The sequence below is a fragment of the Periplaneta americana genome, chromosome 3 (assembly GCF_040183065.1).
Source record: "Periplaneta americana isolate PAMFEO1 chromosome 3, P.americana_PAMFEO1_priV1, whole genome shotgun sequence".
Classification (NCBI taxonomy): Eukaryota; Metazoa; Arthropoda; class Insecta; order Blattodea; family Blattidae; genus Periplaneta; species Periplaneta americana.
In genome coordinates this window covers 37,027,387-37,050,041 of record NC_091119.1, presented here as the reverse complement: position 1 = coordinate 37,050,041, position 22,655 = coordinate 37,027,387, and the positions used below count along the sequence as shown (strand labels likewise).

General features: G+C 35.6%; 1 protein-coding gene across 2 annotated transcripts in view; it reads left to right on the top strand.

The window, feature by feature from the left end:
• The window catches only part of LOC138695929 (glutamate receptor ionotropic, delta-1-like), a 64,314-nt gene that overhangs the window by 13,598 nt on the left and 28,061 nt on the right, over positions 1 to 22,655 (top strand). Inside the window, exons 2-4 of one of the 2 annotated variants that reach the window (XM_069820318.1) lie at positions 6,807 to 7,037; positions 10,690 to 10,790; positions 15,099 to 15,239. In XM_069820318.1, the coding sequence (XP_069676419.1) occupies positions 10,729 to 10,790; positions 15,099 to 15,239 (203 nt within the window). In that variant the 5' untranslated portion in view covers positions 6,807 to 7,037; positions 10,690 to 10,728. Of the gene's footprint in view, positions 1 to 6,788; positions 7,038 to 10,689; positions 10,791 to 15,098; positions 15,240 to 22,655 lie in introns of both variants that reach the window. The other variant, XM_069820319.1, reaches the window with a different exon arrangement.

Sequence of the window (22,655 nt, the reverse complement as noted above, 5' to 3'; positions counted from 1 at the left end):
TGCAGAGGATACTTAAGTTATAGGTTCAATATGTAGTTGTTCTTATGTTTGTATAGAGAGTGATGGCGGATTAAGAACTGGAACACATCTAATCCGCCATGACGTGAACAAAGATTGATGAAATAAATTATTATTATTATTATTATTATTATTATTATTATTATTATTATTATTATTATTATTATTATTATTATTAGGGTGTGCAGAGGATACTTAAGTTATAGGTTCAATATGTAGTTGTTCTTATATTTGTATAGTGATGGCGGATTAAGAACTGGAACACATCTAATCCGCCATGACGTGAACAAAGATTGATGAAATAAAATATTATTATTATTATTATTATTATTATTATTATTATTATTATTATTATTATTATTATTATTATTATTATTAATACTTATGCTTATCAACGAACACAAGTTAAATTTAACAATAATTGTGTATTACAGTATATTAAAACATTTTTCTACCCGATCAAAACTCGATTAATATATCGATTAATCGATTAAATTCAAATAGTTAATCGATTAAATATTGTGATCGATCAACAGCACTAAAATAACTTACCCCGGAACTAATACTGTTCGTTGCGTCATCTTTTAAGTTCATTCAGTCAGTTCTTATCTCCAAAGCATGGAATTCTGCTCCAGCAAAGAAAAAGTGTTACTTGTAATGGGAAACCCATAATTTTTTCAAGTACTTAATACAGTTCCGCCATTGATTTAATATAGCAGTAGTTTCACCATCTTCAAATAAGAAACCACACGCACCACAATACAGCAGCCGGCAGCACCCACGTTTTATTATGCAGATGGGGATAATTAAGCTGCAAGATGTGTTCGGAGATTGGCAGCGCTGACGTCAGTCACATGTCTCAATGCGCGGCACCTGGAACCTTCTCACTGTTGTCTGTCAATATGCTCTCTTCAGGGAATCCATTGTAGACATACTTGTGCTAACAGATAAATAGTAGAAATTTTCTCTCGGATATTTGGAAAAATTATACTGCTTATATACTGCGAGTTTAATATGAAAAGTGCATTTGATTAAAATGAAGGAATATTTCATGTAAATGTAGGGAATAAAATAATCCTTCTGTTTCTTTTAATTTTTATTGGGTAGTTACATTTCATTTCAGTATACCCTTGCCTTCACAGACGGCTATGAAAATAGCCTACACTGTTGTGTAAGGTAATTCCTAAGTCACAAAATTTTTTAGACTCTTACTCATGACCAGAATATTGTACGAAATGGAAATATAAAAATTGAAAAAATTCAAATATCTTGGAGAACAGTAACAAATAAAAATTGCACTCGGGAGGAAATTAAACGCAGAATAAATATGGGAAATGCCTGTTATTATTCAGTTGAGAAGATTTTATCATCTAATCTGTTGTCAAAAAATCTGTAAATTAGAATTTATAAAACAGTTATACTACCAGGTTGTTCTGTATGGTTGTGAAACTTGGACTCTCACTTTGAGAGAGGAACAGAGATTAAGGGCGTGTGAGAATAAGGATCTTAGGAAAATATGTGGGGCCAAGAGGGATGAAGTTACAGGAGAATGGAGAAAGTTACACAACGCAGAACTGCACGCATTGTATTCTTTACCTGACATAATTATGAACATTATATCCAGATGTTTGAGATGGGCAGAACATGTAACACGTATGGGCGAATCCAGAAATGCATATAGAGTGTTAGTTGGGAGACTGGAGGGAAAAAGACTTTGGGGAGGCCGAGTCGTAGATAATATTAAAATGGATTTGAGGGAAGTGGGTTATGATGGTAGAGACTGGATTAATCTTGCACAGGATAGGGACCGATGGCGGGCTTATGTGAGGGCGGCAATGAACCTACAGGTTCCGTAAAAGCCATTTGTAAGTAAGTAAGTTAAATAATCAACTAATATGCCTGATAATTTGAATCGGTTTTTTGGCTATGTATTGTATACTTTTAGTAGAGCCATCGATGTAGCTCAGTCGACAGACTCGCTGGGCTGCTGATCCGGAGCTGCGTTCGGGCTTGGGTTCGATCCCCCTTTGGACTTTGGTTTCTTCGGAGGTTTTCCCCAGCCGTGGGACTGAAGCCGGATGGTCTATGGCGAGTCCTTGGCATCAACCCCTTTGATTTGATTACCCCCTTTGATTGATTACCTGGTTGGGTTTTTCCGAGGTTTCCCCAACCGAAAAGGCAAATGCCGGGTAATATTTTGGCGAATCCTCGGACCTCATCTCATCTCACTACATCTCGCCAAAATGTAAAAAAATGTAAAAAAAATGTAAAAAAAATTGTACAAAATTGTAAAAATTGTAGAAAATTACTAAATTGTAAAACTATAAAAATTTGTAAAAATTGTAATTGTAATATTGTAAAATGTTGACATGTTCCACATCTTAAAGCTTCATTGCTCATGTAAGATCTACGGAATAAAATAAATGAATGAATGAATGAATGAATGAGAAACCTCTTAAGTCATGAAATACAAAGGTTGGGGAAAGACAAAAACCGCTTAAAAGCAATACACGAGTTAAAATTGGAATATTTGAAATGGGAAGTGTTGCTAAAAATATAATGAATATTTCTAAATGCAAAATAATATTTGTAAATAGAATATGACTCAATATTCATGTTTGAAAATGTTTGACTTATGGGGTTTCTCAAAATCTGGTAAAAATTCAACAAAACAATCTATTTATTTTATGAGATAATTGAAAATTTGGATGAAAAGTAATACGAATTTGATTCTCAAAATCAGTATTTAGAAACTGACTTCATAATTTCCGCTTCATGTGAATAAATTTTACTCTAACCTGTATAAAATGTCACTAAGGACATAAATAATAATGTTCTGCACGAAGTAATCTAATACAATAATACATTACACAAAAGACAACAACATTATTCTAACAAATCCAAAATTCAGGTACAAAATGATTAATTTACCAAACAAAACAGCTTAGGCTATAGTTTTGTTCACTCTGTATCAGCCATGTCACTGACTTATGGCTTTTCTCCACGAAACCTAAATTTAAAGCGCACGTTACAATAGAAATACCGTTTGACTTTTGATATTTTTTCTACAAAAACCTAACCTATCTATCCCTATAGAACAGAAATTAGCAATAAACCCAATTTTGTTAAAATTTGATTTATGGGACTTCTCAAAAACCTCTTCATTTGTTAATTTTGAATAAGATGTGATGAAAGGTCATTTTTTTATATATTTTTTGGGCCAATCTTTAATTTTAAAGCCTATTTCACAGTTTCATTGAGGCTAAAATCCCATATTCTACGACAAGAAATAAGAGAAGAAAGTCTTTTTCGCATAAAATACAATTTTAAGTGCTTATATACGTATATGAATTCCGCTTTTTGCACATCCCTGTGCCACAACACGTCAGTCGGTATCAGACAAGATCTCAAAATCGAATAATCTACAATACAGTGGAAGTCTGAGGCTTTTTCTCATTAGAAGAGAAGAAAGGAAGCACGAGGCTTTACCGTTCGTGTGCAATTGCAATAGTATTTAATTAAGTACGTTCAAATGTGGCTGTGAATATTCCTATAAGCATTCCATTTACTGAGAGACATTGCTTAGTCACTCTGTGTTTGAATTAACTAGTGGTTTTCTGTTTGTGTAATGTATCATATCTATACAATATTCGCAGTAAGTACTAAAAAGTGGTAATTTAAAACTATGTAATAATTATTATTCTTAACCAATGCAAATGATAACAGACTTCTGTAATATATAATATTTGACAGAAATAGTTAACATATAATCAGAGAGTTGTATGAAATCTTGTGAATGTGGTGTTAATTTAGAATGTCAATGAAATTGCTCGGTAGAATAAGCTTTGGTGCTTTAACATTTAACTACATGTCGTTTCCAAAAGAAATGCCTTTTGTACAAACAATTCACTTCACTACGAAGCATACAAAATAAATCCGTAGTAAGTGAAAGCTTTTCAACTTCTTATTTAGAAAAACATGAACAGATATGGAAGACAAGCGATGTGTTCTATTATTAACTACTATATATTGAATCTCATATACGGTTGAGTGAAATGGATTTTGTAGTCTTAGTAAGATAGTCTCAATAAATCCTCTACGTTAACTAAAGTATAATCAAAAGTAGATAATTTAATCCAAGATACAGACTTTGAAGAATTCTTATATATTGGCAATGAATCTACTGTATATTACAAAATAAATGTTTCAGTAGGCTGTAGTCAATGAGATTGGTCTATGCTCTAAAAAATAAAACGAATACAAACAATTTAACAAAATATACACTTTAAAGTACCAAATCGGAAAGAAGTTAAGTAACTTGGTCTCTTTTTTCCCCACAACTCAATGCTAAGACACACACATTCTGGAAACAATTATATCGTATTCACACAACCTGACAACGTGAATTTCTGTACAAATACAGAAATCCACGTTATTGCGTGCTCGCTATATTATGAACATAGAGAAGAGAAATACTTTAAATAGATTTTCGCTCAACAATTATTCTATAATATGCTCATTACATGTACCGTAACTGTATCTTTAATGACACACATTAAAGTACTGCTATTCATTGTGTTATTCCAACTCTCGATTGCCAACTAAGCATATGCGATAGAGATCAATATCATACGCGCAGGCCTAGAGAGCACCAATCCAAAATGGCAGGCGCGAGTTTTCAAACTGACATTGTTCGAATCATACAAATAAACATTAATCCAACTTCAAACGTTCCACTGGGAGTCATTCCCCAGATAAATTTCATAAACTGCACAATCAACAACATGTATTTAAAATAAAATAAATTCTGTTCATGTTAATTTTAATATTCTAATAAATTGAGTTAATTTCCTGTGTTTTAATATGTGTTACTTCATGGTTAAAATCTCCATACCAAGCCCTGCAAAAAAAAAAAAAGCAATACATATGGTGTACACACCTGCCATCTGTTGCACTACTCGGAAACACGCCGAAAATTCACTCACACTCGTGGGGAAACTCGGCTAATTCCGCAGTAGTGCATATAACTTATGATTTCACTACTGCTTTACAATAACGTGAACGTAAGTTTTGAGAGGCTGTCAACAGGAGGCATGTCCTCTGCAGTGCTATAGAAAAAAAAAATAAAGGATATTGGTCGACACCTCTATCGGCAATACAGTGAAACATCGAAAATTGGCTGTTTTTCGTGTTTTGCTATACAGCTGTGAAGAAAGTGAGCATTGTTACATATAAATTGTTCCTTTTATGTTACTTTCATAATGTATTTCATAATTATTTACGACTGCGGAATTAGCCAAGTCCTATTGTGGATTTATCCGCACTGTTGCGGAATTACCCGAGTTGTTCTTTTACAACTGTAATGTATGTACAACTAAATATATTTGCATTTTAATAGGTCTCTTTATCTCATTTGGTAATGAAAGGTTTCGTCCATGTCTACATACCTTGATAATATTTTTCAATAAACACTTTGATGAAAATGTGATAGATTTACTTCTTAATATTGCGGAATTAGCCGAGTCTCTCCTATTCGAGAACACGCTGAAAATACACCATGCTCACCATTTCATTACCACTAAAGTAACAAGGTAAGACATTTGTAAAAACTCAAAACTTAAACATTTAATTATGGTCGAATACAAACAGTCGTATGAATTTGACCTATAATGGGGACTACGATGTAGGCCTACGTATGAAAATTATGAATCTCGCTTATGCTCGTTTCATGAACATACTCGCATCTGAATTACTACCATTATAGGCCCGTTGCATACTATAGGCCTGCTATTATTAAGTAGAAATTGTAACGGCTCCATTCATTCATTCATTCATTTATTTTATTCCATAGATCTTACATGAGCAATGAAGCTTTAAGATGTGGAACATGTCAACATTTTACAATATTACAATTACAATTTTTACAAATTTTTATAGTTTTACAATTTAGTAATTTTCTACAATTTTTACAATGTTGTACAATTTTTTTACATTTTGGCGAGATGTAGTGAGATGAAATGAGGTCCGAGGATTCGCCAAAATATTACCCGGCATTTGCCTTTTCGGTGGGGGAAACCTCGGAAAAACCCAACCAGGTAATCAAATCAAAGGGGGTAGTCAAATCAAAGGTGTTGATGCCAAGGACTCGCCATAGACCATCCGGCTTCAGTCCCACGGCTGTGGAAAACCTCGGAAGAAACCAAAGTCCAAAGGGGGATCCAACCCAAGCCCGAACGCAGCTCCGGAACAGCAGCCCAGCGAGTCTGCCGACTGAGCTACATCGATGGCTCTACTAAAAGTATACAATACATAGCCAATCAGATTATTAAATTTACAAACGCAAACGATCATTCATAAGTTGAGCTATATTATAATACAAAACAATTTAATTAAATTTAAGGTATAAATAATTCAACCAGTTGTGATATACAGAAATTGATAATACATTATCATGCAAACTACTTCAAATTACAAACACAAACAATTTATCAGTAGAGCTATATAGATTACTATTCAATTTAAAGCATATACAATTCATCGGCCAAAACTATACAAATATATACAATACAAAGTAGCATACTTTCATTATGCTATACAAATGAAAGGTGTTACACAAACACAAACACAAACACACACACACACACAAGTATGATATTGTTATGCAAAAGTTGAGACTCATGGAAAGAGCTAGTGAATTAAATTTCTATATAGCAGTTTGCAAGTTAGCTTTGAGGTATTGTAGAAAAGATCTGCATTATGTAGGAAGGAAGCTGCTACGTTTGTTACAGCTCGCACTTTGTGCTCATCGGTCTGTAGTATCTACGGTAGCCATCTTCCAACTTCACGAGACCGGCTACGCACACGAGATCACTGCGCAAAGGAATACCGGCCCCAACCTGCTGCGCATCGAACGGCAGCTATACTATTTCACGCTGGATTTGTCGCGGGGATTCTTTGAGCGCCACCATGGATTCTACAGGCGCCCGATCCAGAGAACACTCATAGTTGTGGCGGATGACGTAAGGACCCCCAAAACTTAATATGAAAATATCTAAGATGTACCTTACTACATCCAAACAATTCATCCACATACCTACCGTTCCTAATTGTACATCCGTCCATCAATCCACTTATATTTACATACACCAACAACTAGCCATCCATACGTAACTTACATGCACTCACATTTTCATTAATATTTTCATCAATTCATCTCTCCATCGATATCTTAATCACCACCCACTTATCCAATCATATGTTCGTCCATCGCCTATTTATTCACATGTTCATCCACCTATACATATATACAAGGTGTTTAAAAGGGTATAATATTTTAAGGGATGGTAGAACTCATCAAAACAAATAAAAAATTCTAATAAACATTTGTTCTGAAATTAATATCTTCCGAGATATTAGGCCTTAACTTGTTCGTGCTTGATAAGGATGCCCTTTATCACCTCCGCTGTTCAACACCTACTTGGAAGATTTAGTGAAGAACAGTTTTCAGATCATAGGAGGGGTGATAGTAGGTGGAAGAAGAATAAAGTGAATAAGATTTGCTGATAATATAGCGTTGATAGCAGTAGAGGATACGATAATAAGGAATATGTTGCTGGAGCTCAATGACAGCTGTGAGCAGTATGGGATGAAGATAAATGTAAATAAGACGAAGTTCATCTTCTTTATCTTTCTTTCTACGACCATGGCCTTGTGAATTCTAAATGAGGCAGTAGAGCAAGTGAACAGCTTCAAATACTTGGGGTGTACTATAAGCAGTAACATCAGCTCCTGCCAAGAAGTCAAAAAGATGATAACAATGGCAAAAGAAGCTTTTAATAGAAAAAGAAGCATCTTCTGCGGAATCCTGGAAAAAGAACTAAGGATGAGACTAATTAAGTGCTTTGTGTGGAATGTGGAACTGTATGGGGCAGAAACATGGACATTACGACGAAGTGAAGAGAGGTGAATAGAAGCATTTGAAATATGGATAATGGAGAAGAATGAAATGTGTGAAGTGGACAGACAGAATAAGAAATGAAGCTATGTTGGAAAGAGTGGGTGATGAAAGAATGATGCTGAAACTGATCAGGAAGAGGAAGAGGAAAAGGAATTGGTTGGGTGACTAGCTGAAAAGAAACTGCCTACTGAAGTATGCACTGGAAGGAATGGTGAACGGGACAGAAGAAGATATCAGATGACAGACGACATTAAGACATATGGATCATATGCGGAAAATAAGAGGAAGACAGAAAATAGAAAAAATTGGAGAATGCTAGATTTCAGTAAAATACCTGTAATTTGGCTAAACACTATGTTCTTATGTATGTATCACAAAATATGAACAGAAAATCCATATATTTGATAGAAGGCGAAATCGGCAGTGAAGCAAGAGACAAAGAAGGAATACTGAATAGATGGACGAAACATTCACAAGAGCTACTGTATATGAGACGGGGAATCGCCCAGATGACTTAACTATAGAAGATGAGGCAGCCGTATCAGAAGACGGAAAAGGATTTTCTTTTCTAAGGGAAAACAAGAAGGAAACTCTATCATTATACGACGAAATATATGAGAAAAACGATTGACCTGAAGATTTCAGGGGACAGTGTTGCTACCAATACCGAAGAAAAATAATGCCAAGAAATGTAATGGGACTACCAGCCTGATAGCGCACTCGGCGAAGATTCTCCTGCCAATACTGAATCGAAGTTTACATTCTAAAATCGAAGGAGAGTTCGAAGAAAAACAATAAAATTTGTTTTGGGGATTAGAAAAGGTACTAGAGACGCAATTGGACTGCTGCGAAGTACAGTATCTGCGAAAGATACAAAGAGAAAAATAATGAAGTATGTGTACAGATCGATTATTTAGTCCTGACAGCTCAGCGACGCGAAAGAGGGGAAGTAATAGGAGAAGTGGAGAGAGTTCCGGAGTAGAGATAAGGGCGAGCGGTCGGTAAAGGCATGCAGTACAGCTTAATTGTACCGCACGCATGACATCCGATCGCTTCGAAGGCAAGTGAGTGAATAACCCAAACATCCCTTGGCGTAACTAAATGGACTCGCCTGTCCCAGGCGCACATCTCTGGCGACTGTCAGGACTAAATAATCGTACTGTACTGTCTGTGGATCTGGAAAAGGCATCTCGCAGAGTGGATTGGAATAGATTGGGATCCTGAAGAATATTGGTGCAAAATAGAGCAAGTTATTCAGTAATCTTTATATGAAATAAGTCAAAGTCTGTATAAGAAAAGAAGTTTTATAGGAAAGTGGAATAGGAAGAGGAGTACGACAAGGACGCCCTTTATCACCTACTCTATTCAACATCTACTTGCAGGATTTAGTGAAGAACTGTTTTTCAGAACATGGAAGGAGTGATAGAAGGAGGAAGAATAAATTGCATAAGATTTATTAATAATTATAATTACAGAGTTTTTATCAGATGAGAAGATGATACTATGAATATAATTATTACTGGAGTTAAATGACAGCTGCAATTGTGTGCAGATTTTTTTTTCGCTGGAAGTGTGGAGTGATGATAAATGGAAACAAGATGATTAGGCCTACTATAGTTATCAGAAGAAAATGAAAGAAGATAAACTTGCGAATTCGAAATGAGGCAGTAGAACAAGTGGACAGCTTCAAATACTTGGGATGCACTATAAGCAGTAACATGAGCTGCTGCCGGGAACTCAAAAGAAGAATAGCAATGGCAAAGGAAAATTTTGATAGAAATCGGAACATTTTCTGCGGACTTATGGAAAAAGAACTAAGGAAGAGCCTAGTGGAATGCTTTGTGTGGAGTGTGGTATTGTAAGGGGCAAAAACATTGACATTACGATGAAATGAAGAGAAACGACTGGAAACATTGGAAATGTGGGTGTGGAGAAGAATAGAGCGTGTGAAATGGACAGAAAAAATAAGAAATAAAAGCTGTTCTACAAAGAGTGGGTGAAGAAAGCATATTGCTGAAACTGGTGAGGAAAAGAAAAATAAATTGGCTGGGTCACTGGTTAAAAAGAAACTGCCTACTGAAGGATGTACTGGAAGGAAGTGGTGAACAGGAGAAAAGTTCGGGGTAGAAGAAGATACCAGGAAATAGACAACATTAAGATATGTGGACGCAGAGACAAAGAGAAAGGCGGAAAAGAAGGATTGGAGAATGCTGGGTTAGCAGTGAAAGGCCTACTCTTGGGCAGAAAACTATGAATTAAAATGTGTCTATCTATCCATCTACCCATTCTCCCATCTCTTTATCCATGAATCCTTAAAGCAATTAATTCATCTATCCGTCGATCAATCCCTTCCATTCACGCACATTGACGCAATTAGATTTTCATTGATAACGGTATGTATATACAATATTTTTTTTCTCTTTTCGCGAATATTCCCACATTCTCTGCTTATGGCATGCGTCACTTCATTTTTATAGTATTAACACAGTCTAGTATATACAGTCGCGAAGCTCGATACGTAGTAAATGTGCAAACATTAGATAGTTGCTCACCACTAGGATCGCTAATATCGCCTCATTACAGGCAATGCAAAATAGTACCGTCACAGTCTATTGTTTCTAGCACCCTCAAAACTCAAGCTTCGTGACTGTATATAGTAGACTGTGATATTAATATGATGTAATGTGACCTCGTTGCACTCCATCTTGTTCCAGTACGCGCCTTTTGTTGTAACAGAGGCAACAGACGAAGGGATGCAAGTGTCGGGGTACATCGGAGAGCTCTGGGCAATCCTGGAACGAACGCTGCAATTCAAGTAAGGCTCAGTATAGTAAAATAAGCGAAAAGTAGGCCTATTTAATAATAATGGGTAACAATAACAATGATGTCCCGCGCCGTAGCGTCGTGGTCTAAGGCGTTCTGTCTAGGACTCGCGTTTCGGAATGCGCGCTGGTTCGAGTCCTCATGGGGGAAGAAATTTTCTTATGAAATTTCAGCTAGTGTATGGGACCGGTGCGTCCACACCTGTAGAGTAACGGTTAGCGCGTCTGGCTGCGAAACCAGGTGGCCCGGGTTCAATTCTAGGTCGGGGCAAGTTACCTGGTTGAGGTTTTTTCCGGGGTTTTCCCTCAACCCAATATGAGCAAATGCTGGGTAACTTCGGTGCTGAACCCTGGACTCACATCACTGGCATTATCACCTTCATCTCATTCAGACGCTAAATAACTCAAGATGTTGATAAAGCGTCGTAAAATAACCTACTAAAATAAAAAATAAATAAAAAATGAGACCGGTGCCCACCCAGCGTCGTGATGCACTTGGGGAGCTACGATAGGTAGCGAAATCCGGTTACGAAAGCGAGCTATAACGGCTGGGAGAATCATAGTGCTAACCACACGATACCTCCATTCTGGTTGGATGATCGTCGGGAATGATAATATTAATAATTATTATAATAATAACTATGAGAATTTGCAATTAAAGAAGAAACAGATGAACACAACAGATGAATACTGGAGTAAATGTCCAGATATTGAACACTTGATATTTATTTAACGACGCTCGCAACTGCTGAGGTTATATCAGCGTCGCCGATGTGCCGGAATTTTGTCCCGCAGGAGTTCTTTTACATGACAGTAAATCTACTGACATGAGCCTGTCGCATTTAAGCACGCTTAAATGTCATCAACCTAGCCCGGGATCGAACCCGCAACATCGGGTATAGAAGGCCAGCGCTATACCAATTGCGCTAACCAGGCCGACTTTGAACACTTTAAATGCTGATGTTCGACAGTCTCAGAAATGTCACTTTTCTTTAGATGTAACCAAGCTGAAAAATGCATTCTTCAAGCTAGTATTCAAACCTAATTTCATTATAAAGCTCTATTTATATATCATCGGAGTAATGCTATTCCGCCTTCCAGGCGCTCAGAATTGGGCTATACCTAAGCCTATGTCAGAAGAGAATACTAGAAATGTCGTAAGACAACCTGGTGGCATTAGAAAAAAGCCTATGACAATACCGTATTGGAGTCCAGTCGCAACAGCTGACAACACAGTAGGTTATAGCCGCCTAGCTGTAATTATACACACATCAGGAAAATAAGTGTCTGAGATTGCAAGAGGTGATGAAATTCCCGTGATAGATGTAAGAACGCATGGTGAACGATCAATAATTATGTATATCAAAGTGGTACACAGCATTCTACACTGCAAAAGTAACAACTGATTTCATATGAACTACAGCCGGGATCTTGTACACGAAATGCCATACCATAGCATGGACAAACAATTTGTGTATAATGCGCAGTGCATTAAAGTGCGTACAGACTTATGGGGTGCTGTTCATAGATATTTCGCTAGCCCGCGCTACGAGAGTGCTAAACTAGCCCCGGCTATCGACTGGTTACTTGTACAGGATTCATATGATATGATATATCATATCATAACATATCATATCATATCATATCATATCATATCATATCATATCATATCATATATCATATCATAACATATCATATCATATCATATCATATCATATCATATCATATCATATCATATCATATCATATCATATCATATCATATCATAACATATCATATCATATCATATCATATCATATATCATATCATAACATATCATATCATATCATATCATATCATATCATATCATATCATATCATATCATATCATATCATATCATATCATATCATATCATATCATATCATATATCATATCATAACATATCATATCATATCATATCATATCATATCATATCATATCATATCATATCATATCATATCATATCATATCATAGGGGAGACTGTTGTACCTTTAAACACTTTTCACATTTTATTTTTTTTAATTTTGGGAAATGAAATTTTTTAAATGAAAAAAAATGCTTGAAATAATTACTGAAGATTCCTTTACAACTTCCTGTATGTACTTTCCTGTTTTACAGATCTATTAAGGATGGAAAAAATAAAATGAAGAGATATGTAATGTGTTCAAAGGTACAACAGGATCATGTACCTTGAAACATGAACACATGGAATATAGGTGGGAATATAGCTGTAAGAACTGACAATCATATTTACAATGTATTTGCAATCATAAACCACAGCAGGCTTCTTTGATTGAGATTTTATTTCCTGGAGGAGCAATAACTGCTTCAACAGCTTTCTTCAAGGCATCCGGATCAATTGGGGGCCTCTTAATTCCAGACTTACTTCGTGACATGACCTTAAAATAAAAGAAAAACAAAAACCGATAGTATCGTGTAATTTGGAACATGTTCCATGGTACAAGATGTTTTGTGTTCAAAGGTACAAGAGGGTGCACGTCTAAACAAATATGGCTCCCAAAACTAGAGAGTCAAATAAATCATGGAAATTAAAATATATTATTACTCACCAGATGATAGGGAACACACCGTACTTGAAAGATATTAACAAATTCAATCTGGTTTTGTGTTAGAAAACATACATCAATGAACGAAATGTTTACTTTTGGTACTAGAAAAATTCTTTTGTCCACGGAACTCACACTTTGCAATAAATCAAACTGAAACTACGACCACAGCTACTTAGAGGCTTTCTCTACAATCTACTTCATTTTCAGTCCTCTAGGTAGCAGCAAACATTAAAAAACAAAAAATGTTCAAAGGTACACTATGCTAAGGGTACAACAGTCTCCCCTATATCATATCATATCGCATCATATCATATCGCTAACACTGGTTTATGAATAAGAAAAACGTTAATTCGCTGATCATCCTTCGGAAACCCGCGCTAAGAATGTCTATGAATATGGCCCTACATTTTTTAGTGTTATGTTAGAACTAGGGGCTAACATGAGTATGGAAATTTCGTGCATGTAACTACATTATGGTACAAGATACACGTGACGTCATCAATTTCTCAAATAGCACTATATACTTTAATAATGTTACATTGATTACACACATTAAGACGAGTTCAAAAATGTATCACAATGCCACATGCATATATGATCTAGGACACTAGCCGCGGCAACGCGGCAAATGAAAACCCCATGGTGTAACAAAACAGTGTCACTGTATTTTCCCGTGGCTGATGATAAAATCAATGAATAGCTACAAGTTTAAAGGTTTGGACAACTCTTACACTCCTCATCTTTCACTGTTGCTACCTCTCGTCACTGGAATTCTCTGCCGCCTGAAGTCAAGGGATGCCGAACATTGAAATCTTTCAAATCCAAGTTAGAAAATTATCTTATGACGAGTTGCCAAACTAACTTACTATTATGACAAGTGTTGTATTGCATGTTTCCACGTATTCACATTTTTTTTAATGTTCTAGTGATATTAAACTTATTTTATACTTTTGTTTTCATATTTTCCGATAATGGTATATCTCTAATGTGATAAGTTGAGCTATATATAATCATAATTTTCCTTATTGTGTGTACTTAAAAATATTGTATTCACTGTATGCTTTGTACTGCACTATTTTATTACTATTATTATTATTATTATTATTATTATTATTATTACTATTCTTATTTATCATTATTATTATTACTATTATTATGAATAATTGTCTTATTTTTTATACTTTGTAGCCTATGCCTCATTTATTTTGACCTGCTCTTCACATTTTATTATGCTTTTTTCTTTCTTTCTGTATGTTATATATTATGTCTGATTTCTTCTTACTCATTGTTTACATTTTATTATTATTATCTTATTCAGTTTTGTGTGTAAAATTGTAGTGCACTTTGTAAATTTGTAGTGTTTTTGTAACGCAGTCTTTACTCCTGGTTGAGTGTTAGAGAAGGCCGTATGGCCTTAACTCTGCCAGGTTAAATAAATAATAATAATAATTGTTATTATTATTATTATTATTATTATTATTATTATTACATTTTACGTGTGCAGTAGCTGGAATAGGAGTGGTTGAGGGGGTTTGTTTCGCTTGAGTGGAGGTACTGCTGCTCGAGTCTGCTCTACGAAAGCGAATGGACTATACTAAGCTGTAGATATTACTAAAAACAAATACTCAGAGATCTCAAAATTATTTAAAGTGTTCTGCACAGGTAATACGTTTGAGAAACAGTGATATAATGTGTCGCAATATAACATTGCAGGTCGGTGATGAGGAGGGCCGGGTTCGAAGAAGGACTAAGCCTGCTCAAGTCCGGCGAGGCGGACGCGATGCTGCAGCCCGTAGTGGTCACCGGGAACAACATCGGCGACTACGACTTCACAAGACCCGTGGCGTCGAGCTGGTCAGTGGCATGTATCATGTTATCCCTGCACGCGCGCAATCTGCCTAGGGACGAGTGGGGTTGCCTGCTCGAAACCTGGGTATGCAGCAAATCTTAAGCCTCGTTGACACTTTTCAAGTACCTTGAATTAAATCACTTGATTCGCCGAACTTGAAAAGTGTGAACTATATTTCAAGTTGACTTAAGTCAAGTAACGGCTTGAATTCAAGTTTCAAGTGAAGTTGAATCACTTTCTACTTTTTACTTGACTTGAAAGGACACTTGAAACAACTTGAAGAGTGTGAACGTCACTTGATAACTTGAATTCAAGGAGAAAAGCGCAGGAATTTAAATTAACAGCTGTTTTAAGAGCGTTAAATTAACAGTTGATTGTTTTTCTGTTCTACTGAGAACGTAAAATTAATAGGGAACAATAGTAAGTGAAATAATGACCAAATATTCGAGTTTTGAAGTTGTATAAAATCGCGAAGGCCTATGGATTATAGAATTTGCGAAGTTTCGTAACAGAAGTCCAAAGGAAGCTGCCAAGGAAGGAAGACTTCATTGAAGAATTGAACAGCAGAGATATTAACGTGGACACAAATGAGATATGAAAGATAATTAAAAACCATTAAACTGTAGATAGGAAAGAAGTGAGGAAGGTAAGAGGGATTAAGAAGAGTTTTGCTTGAAGGGATGACATTTATCTGCCGAAACTGGCATAGTTCAATGTGGCTGATAGATTTTTTTGGAAACTGTAACAGCTTCAAGAAAATCAGTTTCAATTATGGTAAATCAGACTTGCTTATATTTTATAGCATTTGAGATAAGAATGATTAAATCTGCTTAATGATTTCACTTATTCTATTTGTAATGGTTAATTGTCCTGTATTTCTCTTACTAATCTAATTCCTAAACCACACCGAACAACGCGTCTTCCATTTCTTCAATATATTTATCACTTGCAAAACATTCATCGACGCCATTTTATCCTACTTGAAAACAAAATAACTTGAATATGTCTAAACTGAAACTTGAATTCAGGTTACTTGAAAAGTGTGAACGAGGGTTTAGTGTAGTCAGCCAGTGAAGTTTGAGAATGCGCCTAGCATGAGGGTCAGCACAATAATCTTGTAAGGTCGCAGTGCTGGGTCGTAGTGTCCTCCTCCCGAAATTCCATTTTATTCCAAGTATCTGCCGAGCCCAGCGCACTCAAGAGTCAGCTGTCGATCGACCACTACCAGCATTCTTGGTCTGTTATCTCTATCCCTCCTCTTCAAGGCCCTAGTGCGCTCGACATCAGTTTGTCAGCCAGTGTGTTTACCTTACAGTGCTTTAACAACAGCTTTTAATGTACATGAAATTTAGTTTATTGACTCGCAGTATTTTTTCAGTTGTTGATAGACAACGAAAGACACTGCAGTATGTAGAATGTTTTATTTTCTCTGGCAGAATTAAGGCCACAAGATCTTTTTTCCACTCAAACAGCCTTGATCAATAGAGTAATGACTAGGGAGCGGATTTTAGTTTATTTGCATATTTTACTCCTTAGCTGCAAATCATATGCTACCAAGTTTGAGAGCTATACTGTACAGGGTGTTTCAGAAATACTTTGACAAACCATGGGGGCATATTCCTCACACCAAAACAAGCAAAAAAACTTCATATAAACATATGTCAGAAAATCCTTAGTTTTTTAGTTATTAATGAGAGAACATAATGAAACATCTGTTAGATATTGTCAGCTTGGTAGCAAGTGTTGTAACGTTAATCAATTCAGAAATAAGAGTAATTTCCAAGAAATACAGAAATTATGTCAGAAATAAAATTATTTAATTACTGTTGAGGATATGAAATTGTTACAGCGACAATGGATACCTGTCCCTAGTAGTTTAAACTATTAATTTAACAAATACTAATAAGCAGGATGGGAATTAACGGGTGTAATGGGGGGATTTCCCCTCTGTTGAAAAGTTATCCCTGTTTCATAAGTCACCTGAATTCAAGAACTAGTAACTCAATTTTTTTTTATTTTGACATATTGCCTATTTACTTATTTATTACACTAAGGAATATTTATTTATTATTATTATTTTTTTTTAGTTTTAAGATGTTCTTATTGAAAGTACCAGGTCTCTTGGACCCTTGCCTTTTACAAAAATATGATTTTACAAATTTAAATAGGTTATGTTAAAGAAAATTGATTAATAAGACAGTCAAAGACGGAAAGGAATATGTCTCGTTTTCTTTTACCTATTTGTTATATTGGAAAATAGATGTCGCTGGTATCTTTCGATTAGTTACCTAGTTCTTGTATTACATTCTGTGCGATTTTTGTTATGTTCTAACAAAGATAACTCTAAAACGCAAATTTCGAGTTACCTAGTTCTTGCATTCAGGTGACGATGATATTTACATCCCTGCCAGAGATAACTTCCATCCCCTCTCACAGAATATAATTGTGTTTAATACGAGTATACTTCATAAAGTAAGCAAAGAAAATGATATTTCTGTATTATCATTACCAACAAGCTGACAATAATCAATAACTTAGGAATTACAATCTTATCTTAAGCTGCTCATGGATATAATTATTATTATGATCAAGATGCAAGACAAGCAACTCAGTGCGAGCAAGCGTTGAGCCGTATTGAAAGAGGATAATAATAATTTTATGTATGGTATTCTCTATCTAGGATTCTATCCCCCCTCATTTGAAATTTTAATTCGCACCCTGCTAATAAGTATTTTCCTCCTTTGAGATAAACTATAAAGCTCCTGTGTGGGAGGACGTTTGGCAATATCGGACTCCTGGCTGCTAAGATAGGCATATGTCTATTGTAGTTGATATCGTTAAATGTTCACAGCAGTTCCACGAAGTGTCAATCTTGTGTAGTAACTTGAAACAATAAAATTGTGGAACTTCGGACAACGACAAGGAAGGACATTTAGAGATAGAAGATTAAGAAAAAAAGTTGGCATATATACTGTTTTACGAACTTTTCAGCTTATCATGTCAGTGAGATTAGTTCTATTTCGTTATCGTGAAATAACAAAATCATTTATTATGTTCCCATGTGAGAGGACGGATTTTCGTTTCTATAATTCGCACAAAAGGCTTTCCCAATTAGTAAGATACAAGGGTTGGATAAAAAGTTGTGGCAACACTGCTGTCACGTGACGATGGTGTGTTCGAGAGTTGCCAGCTGTATGGACATGAACAAGGACTAGAGTCATCGGTCTGTCTCCGTGAAGTGCAGGCGTGTTCACTGTCATCGTTTATCATCCACAACTCTTTCATGTTTTTTTTTAAATAGTTAGTCACCGGTCGGTGCGGTACTTCGGTGCTATTTATTCAGTACATAACAGAATACAATTTTACATTAGAGAATTTAGCTGGCTACATGGGATCATTGAATTGAACCCGAGGCCAAGAAAGAGAACGAAGAAGAAGAAGAACAAGGACTGTTAGATGAGTTAGTGCAGCCAGCGGCGACAGTACTCTGTCAATCTACTGCAGTGTGTAGAACATTGACTTTCATAGGGATAGTAAGAGCGCCCTAAGACCATGTTTACAAAACTAGACCAATGTTCCTGAATCAAAATTGAAATGGCACGAGGTCGTAGTGCACAAGAATGTTTACAGGGACTGCGTGAAGCATGTGGCGATGCAGCGTTGCCGTATCGCACAGTGGCACGATGGGTTAAAGTGTTCCAGGAAGGCCTTGTTGGACCGGTACGAATCGTCGCTATGGACGAAACCTGGACTCGCTCGTACGAACCAAACTTGAAATGCCAATCAAATGAATGGGAGCATTCAGATTCTCCTCGTCCAAAGAAAGTGCGCCCTACACAAAGTGCTGTGAAGGTTCATTGTGGCGTATGACATTGATGGGGTAATACTGCACAACGCTGTATCTCCAAGGCAGACGGTAAACGCGGACTACTACTGCAGGTTCCTGCAGCACTACCTTCGTCCAGCGCTCAGGAGAAAACGACGATACTTGGTGGTACAGAACCCCATCATTCTTCATGACAATGCAAGGAGTCACACCGCTGCTGCTGTCAAGGACCTCTTGCGCCGCTGGCAATGGGAGATTCTGGAACATCCTCCGTACTCACCCGATATGATCCATGCGATTACGATCTTTTCACCAAAGTGAAAGAACCACTGCGAGGGACCCGGTACAATACCAGAGATGAACTTATCTGTGCTATAGGACGGCCAATACGGAACATCAACAAAGATGGACGCGCTGATGGTGCACGCCACCTTCCAAACATTTGGAAAAAGGTGACAAATAAAGGGGGAAAGTATATTGAAAGTACGTAAATGTTGTACCCCTGTGAATAAAGCCATGTCAGAAATATCGAACTGTTGCCATTACTTTTTATCCAACCTTTGTATTTGACTTCTTTTATAAATGTATACTGTTTGCATAGGTGTATGTAATTACTTTACATAAAATAGCTATATTGATATTTTAATCTGATATAATATTACAATACATTTCTATTTACGAAAATGGGCATTCTAAAGTTACATGAATGTTCAGACACAAAAGTTGTTGTTTATAATGATACTCTAAACATGTTTATTCCTTTCCTTTATAAAATAATGCTTCTGTGGAAATTCATCCAGGCGTAACAAGAGGGGTTTACAACCCGTGGCCGGTGATTATTTAAGAAACAAGGGGACCTTACAACTAGTGATCGATAATTGGGTATCTTCACTGTCTGTGCAGTCATCTGCCAGGAACGAAGAAGAAAATCGCAACGAAAAATATAAATAAATGTATACATAATAATCAATTAATCTCATAAATGAATTTTTAATTGCAAATCAGATCGCTTCATTAGTCTCTTTATTGTATTGTAATACAGAAAATCACGAAGAAAATATTTTGATTTGATTTTTACGGAATACTTATTGTATGCTTCCAATTTAAAATAGAAATCAATTGGTTTCACTGAAATTATTATATTTCACAATAAATAATCTCGTAAGTAGTAGCCATAAAAATCCGATGCTACATACAGACAGATAGCACGACAAATATTTTTTCGATATGAGGGATGCTGACAACGTGTATTTCGGCGAAAATCTCGAAATCGATTTCTTGCAGCATCAGAATACTTTTTTTTTATTTGATGAGCATCGTTTCAGAATAAGTTTTCTTCATCATAGTACTTTTCTCGTGAAATGAAAAAAAAATCCAATAATCTGCATAACTCCAGTAGTCTAGTTCAAAAGCGCATATCACTCGAATAAGAATTTTGTACAAGTCCTTCCCCTTTGTATTGTGTTCTAAAACAGAAGCAGCCAGGAACTTTGGAATAATGTCTCCTATAAGTCAATCAAAGCTGTGGAATAGTTCGTAAGCGAGATATCATCATTAATACGTACTTCTCGCCAAACGATTTCTGCATGCTGTCAGAGTGTTTTATAGGAAGCGCATCAAAACTCTAGAATCTAGACTATTGTAACAGTTTGATGATGATGATGATGATGATAATAATAATAATAATAATAATAATAATAATAATAATAATAATAATAGTAAATACATTTATTGCTAGAAGAAATAGGAGAAAATCCACAAACGATTAGGGAAAACACGGGAATTTTACTTGAAGCAAGTAAAGAGAGAAGTTTGGAAATAAATCACGAAAAGACAAAGTATATGATTATGTCTCGTGACGAGAATATTGTACGAAATGGAAATATAAAAATTGGAAATTTATCTACTGAATAGGTGGAAAAATTCAAGTACTTGGGAGCAACAGTAACAAATATAAATGATACTCGGGAGGTAATTAAACACAGAATAAATATGGGAAATGCCTGTTATTATTCGGTTGAGAAGCTTTTATCATCCAGTCTGATGTCAAAAAATCTGAAAGTTAGAATTTATAAAACAGTTATATTACCGGTTGTTCTGCATGGTTGTGAAACTTGGACTCTCACTTTGAGAGAGGAACATAGGTTAAGGGTGTTTGAGAATAAGGATCTTAGGAAAATATTTGGGGCTAGGAGGGATGAAGTTACAGGAGAATGGAGAAAGTTACACAACACAGAACTGCACGCATTGTATTCTTCACCTGACATAATTAGGAAAATTAAATCCAGACGTTTTGAGATGGGCAGGGCATGCAGCACGTATGGGCGAATCCAGAAATGCATATAGAGTGTTAATTGGGAGGCTGGAGGGAAAAAGACCTTTGGGGAGGCGGAGACGTAGATGGGAAGATAACATTAAAATGGATTTGAGGGAGGTGGAATATGATGATAGAGACTGGATTAATCTTGCTCAGGATAGGGACCAATGGCGGGCTTATTTGAGGGCGGCAATGAACCTCCGGGTTCCTTAAAAGCCAGTAAGTAAGTAAGTAAGTAAGTAAGTAAGTAAGTAAGTAAGTAAGTAAGTAAGTAAGTAAGTAAGTAAGTAAGTAAGTATTACTAGAAGAAAGACGCAAATTGGTATTTTTTTTTATAAAAAATTCTATCTAGCACCCCCAAGAAAAGTATATACTCTTGTTTAGGGAGCAGTCCACAAAATTTTTAAAGGAACAAATTTTATTAAACAGGAGAATAAAAAGTAAAAAAAAAAGAAAAAATGGAAAACACAGATATTACATTCATTGAAGCTTTATATTTTTTCCCTAAACATAATTTTAATTTATTTTTTTAAATAAGGAGCAATAACAAATTGTATGTTTGGGAATTTAGTATTTGTATCTTGTTATAGAGCCTTGGACCGAAGTTGCTACTGTGATCATAAAGCTACAGTTGTGGTACATTTAGTGTCTGTCAAGCATATGTTGTCTGATCTTTTTAGATTTATATTTATGTGAATACAAATTAAGTATATTTTGGTTTTTGTGTATGAAATTCAATATGATATTGTTTGACCATAAATTTAATGGATATCAGATACTTTAAATTCAGAATACGACAGTTCTGAGGGATAATGAAGAGGCTTATTGTATTATTCTTTTCTGTAACAGTGTTATTGGCATGAGGGAGGTACTAGAAACACAACACCATCCTATAATTCCATAATACCATACTGTAAGATAGTTTGTACTAATTCGAGGTAAATCATTCGTTAAGTATGGATAGTCAAGTAATTTCGTAGGATAACAAAATAGTGAATAATGTTTCTTAATCTAATGCAAAGAGAAAGAACATGTTTATCCCAACGTAAGTGTTGGTCGATTATTTTTCCGAGATACTTAACTTGAGGAGATTCATTTAGAATAAGTCAGTTACAATTATCACAATAGCAATAATTAATTGGATGTATGAATTTTTAAATACAAGAAATCAAACACAATGGTACAGCTTCAGGTGTAATACATAACGTCAAATAATATAAATGAAGGTATTTTTTATAAAAATTCCTATTTTGACAATCGACCTTTCTTAGTATGGTG